This window comes from Odontomachus brunneus, unplaced genomic scaffold, assembly GCF_010583005.1.
Source record: "Odontomachus brunneus isolate Ranch 3 - 2012 unplaced genomic scaffold, Obru_v1 Obru_scaffold_075, whole genome shotgun sequence".
NCBI classification, from domain to species: domain Eukaryota; kingdom Metazoa; phylum Arthropoda; class Insecta; order Hymenoptera; family Formicidae; genus Odontomachus; species Odontomachus brunneus.
In genome coordinates this window covers 817,617-824,378 of record NW_022639525.1, presented here as the reverse complement: position 1 = coordinate 824,378, position 6,762 = coordinate 817,617, and the positions used below count along the sequence as shown (strand labels likewise).

At 33.1% G+C, this 6,762-nt stretch overlaps 1 protein-coding gene across 2 annotated transcripts in view; it reads right to left on the bottom strand.

Annotated features, from left to right (window-relative positions):
• Window positions 1-510: 510 nt before the first annotated feature.
• Window positions 511-6,762, bottom strand: part of LOC116847242 (bombyxin B-5-like) — a 10,027-nt gene continuing 3,775 nt past the window's right edge. Inside the window, exons 2-3 of one of the 2 annotated variants that reach the window (XM_032822027.1) lie at window positions 5,799-6,060; window positions 511-1,494 (exon numbers count right to left, since the gene is read on the bottom strand). In XM_032822027.1, coding sequence (XP_032677918.1) covers window positions 1,405-1,494; window positions 5,799-6,060 — 352 coding nt within the window. In that variant the 3' untranslated portion in view covers window positions 511-1,404. The remainder of the gene's footprint in view (window positions 1,495-5,798; window positions 6,061-6,762) is intronic. The other variant, XM_032822028.1, reaches the window with a different exon arrangement.

Genomic DNA, 6,762 nt, shown 5'->3' with positions numbered 1-6,762 from the left:
AATTTCTGTACCCAAATCGTCAACTTTGTATTAAGTAATGTCTGGTTGTGAATTTTAATCATATCAATTGTCATCGAACAATTTCAATTGAATTCGTATCATTTGTCAATTAAACAGTCTTTAATTAAATTTGCCAAGTTGAATCGTTAATCGAACAATCCGTGAGATTCCTTTCGCTCATATAAATTATAAATTAAACGATCTTTAATTGAATTCGTTGAAATCAATCATCAATCATGAACGACCTTCGACTGAATTTGTTGAAATTAATTGTCAATTAATTGGTCCCCAATTGGATTGGTTTATACTAGTGGTCAATTAAACGATAATTAATTAAGAAATAACTAATTATTCGCGCAAGCAACCCTGACTCAGGATAATTTCAAGAAGACATTTTCTTGTGCTACCTGAGATTATTAAGCGATTTCTCTCTCTCTTTCTCTCTGCTCTTCTTTTCTTTTATTTGCACGATATAAAACAAAAGGCGTCATGAAATAAAGAATATATTGATTAATTCGTATAAATGTTTATTGATCGCTATTATTAACATCCAGTTGTCAACAGAAAATTTAAAGATGTCCGGTAAGTAAAAATCAAGAATGTATATTAAAAAAGGCGTCGTTACATGCTGTGCGATAAAACTTCTATCTACGACTACGCCGAATCCTGTATTTCCTATGGCTCCTCACTAAAATCTACTTATTCCGCATTTTGGACCTCATCCATTCCACTGGCGGACCATAAAGTACGCGTTCGTCGATGTATATCAATTGTATAACTCGCCTAAAATCTAACGAGTGCAACGTAAATTGCTTTTTTTAATACTAATGAGATCATCAATCGGCAATACAACTAGGATCACCGGCGGGTATTCGAGCCGAGCTGTTCCTCGTATCTGAAAGCGCGCTTACACCGGAATCACTTGTTACAAAAAGTATTTCTCTACGAGATCACGATCCGATTGTACGTCCGTTATTCGGACCACGACACACAAGTCCGTCGCGATTTGCGTCCGTATGTATAGTTCGTAACTAACTCCCCTTACAAAATCATCATCAAAAGAACTTCACTAATAATTTTTCTTCTTTCATCGATAAAATAGTTCTTTGAGAAGAGATAGAGGGAGGCGTCGGAAGATCGCCGTGAATCTCTCCCCGAAATCTTCAATGTCGCGAGACGATTGATCCTCACTACTGCCTCAAAATCGGGGATTCTTCCAAATCCGAAATCCAAGAAAGGACCACGATCGATCGACACACAGTTAGCGACAACACAGTCGCCGCATGACTGATGAGTGGTCTCAAAAAGAGAAAACCTTGTTGTCGCTTCTCGGAGACGTCTCTTAATCTGGATCCCCCGGAGGATGAACGATTGCTAATTAATTGCATTGTTTTCAGCGACGCATTACAACACGGTAGAAAACGACGTAGGCTTGTCCACCGCCGATGACATCACGAATTTGTTATCTAGAGGCTTAATGTCGCCGCGTGAAACCTACAATGACAAAAATGCACGTGTTATGACTTGATTGTTTGAGGTTGCTGTTAATGTTGTTAATCATTTATTAGGTATATACAAAACAGTATATGTATAAAAGAATTCGATGGTTACGAGACTACGCTGCGGTAGCGATTGAGAGCCGAATGCATGCGAGAAATTAACGTCTAAAGGACGAGAAAGTTTTTTGATAAAATTTTCTTAAAATTTATATAAGAAAGTTTTTCAGATTCATTGATCAAAAATCTGAATCAAAATTTTAAAATTCAAAACGGTATAACATGACGGCTTAAAATATTGATTTTTGGTATTCCTCAGACAATTTACATTAAAACATGTGTACTTATATGTTTCTGAAATCCCTAATCACGTCAGAATCTAACGTCGGAATTATTATTATTTAATTAAATAAATATTAAAGTCAAAATTATATATATGTAAGATCAAAACTATCACACATAAAAACCATTGATTTCAATTGCCATATTGAATCTGCTATTTTTAATTTTATAGTTTTGATCTTAGATTCGTGATCAGCGATCTCAAAAACCTGTAACCTTCATTCTTTTGTACATTGACTTGAAAAATATAAAAATTTATAATATGGATCCACTATATTGAATCCATCGTTTTGAATTTTGAAATTCTAATCTGAAATTCGCGATCAACGATCGCGAAAATCTTATATAGAAAGGATTTTAATTTAACTTGATTGATAGCTTATGAACAAAAAAATGATACTCTATGGTATCATATGTCCTTTAGAGATTAAATATATTAGACAGTATTTATAGTAGTTTTGTCAGTGTAATCCGCATATAGAAATATCTGCGTATCCAAACTTACGGATATATATACTCGATACTATCCAGATATTCAGAATCAGAAAGATATTTTTATAGAATCATATGTTTTAAAAAATATTTTTAATAAAAAAATGTATATATTTATTTATTTATTTATATATAAATAAATATGATATATTTTATAATTTTATATATTTATATATTTCTTTATAAAAATATATTTTCCTCGGCAATTCGCGTATAAAAATGTTAAGGTGAACGAAAACATTAAAGTTAACATAAATAAAAAGTATTTTTCCAGATATTACATTATATTTCTTTTATTTAATTTTTTTCTTTTACTTCATTTTATTGTGACATACTTTAATAAAAAACAAGTATTTTGTAAAGTTTATATTTTTTGTTGACCTTACTTGAATATTTTTATACATAATATTATTAAAAAATAAATAATCTCATACTTTACAGAATCCTTTAAATCCTAGAGATTTTATATTCTTATATAGTCTCAGGAAAATTCTTCTAAAACTAAAAGAAAAATATTCAAAGCACAATATTCTTGAAGTTAGAAGAATTTCATCTTTTATTTACTGTATAAGTTTTGCTTGTCTTGTCATTCATATCATATAGAGAGCATTCTGCTTCAAGTAAACATATTTCTTTTGATTCAAAAGAAAAAAAGTTAGAATAATATTTAGTAGATTTCCGTTTAATACACTTTATTAGAAGAGAAATATTCCACTTTATTAGAAGAGAAATATTCTTTTAATGAATGTTTTTGCTTAAAATATAGGATTAGTCTGGTTTTACAATTAGAATTTAAAGTTAAAGTACAATTTGTATACAATTTGTATAAGCCTTTAACTTTATGCTCTAAGCACAAAATTGTGGTGCAAAATTTTTCATTAAAAACGTTTTTAATCAAAATTTTTGATTAAAAACGTTTTCCAACTGTTACCTAAAGTCATAATCCTTAAGTTTTAAGCGAGCTGAACAAATTTTAACTTAAAGTAGCGCGGAAAACGTTTTTTGCCATAAATTATAGGCCTTATAGTATAAGGCTAAAGACTTACTACACCCGGACTTACAAGAAATAACATCTTGCAAGTAGAACTCTTACTTTAAATGTAAAAATATTTTCCTGTTAGTTTTAAAAGAATCTTTTTGAGGCTATATATAAGAACATTCCGTTAAGAATGAGATCATATATTTTTAGGTGAAGTAATACCCGAAAGGATTGGTTATTTGCAGATTTTCCATATGTTCAATTCTGTAATCCATACCAGTACCAGTATCCGATTATTCGGAATTGACACCATTAATTTAAATCTTATTTTATACTTTGGATCGTCCAAAGAATGATATTATGGTCTCTCACCGCAGAACTTTTGATTGATGATAATACAAGCGAGAAAATGCGTGATCAAAATTCTTGCATGCTATTTTCAAATAAAAAATATTTATACAAAAAATACTTCAGATTGCTTGTACATATTTGTAAAATGTTCCGAAAACTATCCTTGTTCTTTGACAGTCAATAAGTAGCTGTAAAATTAAAGTGAAATGCAATGTTTTTTCTTAACCTATCTTTTTTCTCATGATTTTATTATGTAACTTTTATAGCTATTTAGTGACTATCAAGGAAAAAGGATAATTTTCGGAGCATTTTGCAAACTTTATGCTCAAATAATCTGAAGTATTCTTTCATTCAAATAAATTTTTATTCGAAAATAATACGCAAGAATTTCCAACATGTTATTTTTCGTTTTTGACATCACAATCCAACAGAGCCATGGGAAGTAATGGCGAGAAACTTTATAAGATATATGGCCGTTTCATCGGCTGAATAATATCTTAAAAGAGAGACGAAATTGCAAGACGATCGTAAATTTAAGATTAGATCAATCAATACCATCCACAACAACGCAATTCAAATACGATTTATTCGTGATTACTTATGGATGCAAAAATATATAGGTTGGCGAAATATAACGAACACGAGAAAGTATAAGGCACTGCGCGACATTGTAAACAAAAACACGTCGTATCAAGCGTGTTTTTACAACCTTGAAGGCCACGTTAATTTCTTGATTGCGTGTAATATGTGATGTTTACCCCAAAGATATTCTTAAGCTACCAAAAGAAGCATTGGGCGAACGTTACACGGCGGTCACATGCGTCCGATGTCTTCAACAGCGAGTTTATAAATTATGTCGTAAACAGGGCTGAGAAATAACGTGTTTCTTATAACGTCGTTATCGTTATAAGTTACTTCTTTTCAGACTTGGTGATAGCGTTATTTTTTCGTGAAGTTAAAATCGCACGATGAACGATCTTATGTCTTCTTGCATGCGTGCTGACCGGCAGTTCAGTTCACTGGATGAATCACTGTCGTGGAAGATCTGTGCAGTGAACTAAGTTGCCGATCAGCATGCATGTCGAAAAGCATACAATTCATCATGTGTTTCTAGCTTTAATAACGATAACAGTAATGCAAACATCACAGATATTTTTTAATACGATTACAGTAACTGTAATGGCAATTACATTTTCTTAAATAACGTTAATTGTTACTTTTACTATTGCTTTACACATGCAGAACACATGCATATCGAATAGGCGACAGCCAATTGCAAAAAAAGAGATCTTAGAACCTTGGTGAAACAGAAAATTACAAATTGAAAGAACTCGTTATTTTTTGAGTAACGATAATAACTATAACGAGTTATTTTTTCAAATGAGTAAAGTCTGTATCAGACTAGATATTGGGTACTGAGGTTTGCAGATTAAAGTTTAGAATTTGATGACTAGTTTTTCAGTTTCAGACTTTTCAACTAATTTTCTAAACAATCCTGAAACAACAATTTAGTACATTAGTTAATTCGTCAAATTCTAATCTTTAATCTGCAATCCTCAATTTCCAATACCTAGTCTGAATATGGACTTAAGCCAAGTTCTACAACATCCGTTTAATTTTAACTGCCGGTTAAATTCCAATTGTGATTGGTTAATTCTGATTAACTCTTCTTAATATCAAATGCGATTGATCAAGTCCAGTGGAATAACCAGCCAGTTAAGTTAATTGAAGGTTGTGGAACTAGGTCTTAATAGTAACGGAAACAAATCATTTTTCCAAATGAGGAGAATCATATCAGAACATGGAAAGCATTTCAGAGTATTGGAAATTGAGAACTTTGTGGATTAGATCAGAACTTGACGAATTAACTAATTTTTTCTATATGATCCTTCATCTCTAATACTTAATCTGGTACAAGCTTGACGATGATAGTAACGAATTACTATTTCCCAATAACGTTAAATCAATAACGTTAAATAAACTCTACTTTTAAAAAGTAATATTCCCAACCCTGATCGTAAGTACCGAGACAGATTCAGTTGAATCACTACAATCAGGCGATTATATGGTGCAAGCAACGAGCAAGGTGTCAATGAAGAATACAACAAGCTATGTCGTGAGACATTTCATGGAAGCACCTTGCCAGTTCGACGACACTCCAGACGCCGACGCCGGCATCTGCAGTGCCTGCCGCGGTGTCGCTTTTTCGCAGCAGCCCTTCCCTTGCATTCACCGACATCTTTGCGACCATCTTTCCCCCTGTGCCGTTCCCTTTTCATACCATCGACCTTACGTTTTATCGCACCGCCGGCGTAGCCCATCTCCGATGTCGGATTCTCCTCCGACAGATCTCTCGTCGCGTAGGGAAAAGGCATATGGACTATCCTGTATGTTTCCTCCCTGAAAAAGAAAACCCAGAAAACATGAACGAACAATAAGGAAATCGTGGTGATCGTGGAATGAAAAGACAAATAAGTGATTGATCCTCGCTACTGCAAGAAAAGAAAGAAATTATTAAAGATTCTTCTTAATTATTCAAGACGCGATATTCTAGGCTCTTTATAAAATATTTTTTTTCTTTTTAATATACGTCATTTTTAATGACGTCATTATGTAGCTAGAATGCTTGGAATATCTGATAGATTTTATTCAAAGAATCAACGGTGATTTTCGGAGACTTTCGAGACTCGTCGGCCTGCCGCTTTCTCTCTCTCCCAATTAATCCACAATTATATACATATATAGTCACATACACACATTCACCTCGCAAGCACACATGTATCGCGATTCCTTGATCTTTGCGATTGCGCGTGAAGATTGTAACTCGACCAAACTCGACCAACAACAAAAATACTAGGAGATACAATAAAAAACAGGTCGTTTGATATGAGAAACAGCGAAATGCCAGATACGTGTGCGAAGCTGTATAACTCGGTAAACACTTGTGTAAGAAACGACCGATTAAGACTTTTTCGAGAAAACAAGTCGCGTAACTTGATAATAACGAGAGACAAAGCGCAAAACGACGAAGAGAGAGCAAGAGAATGAGAGAGAGAGAGAGAGAGTGAGAGTGAGAGAGAGAGAGAGAGAGAGAGAGAGAGA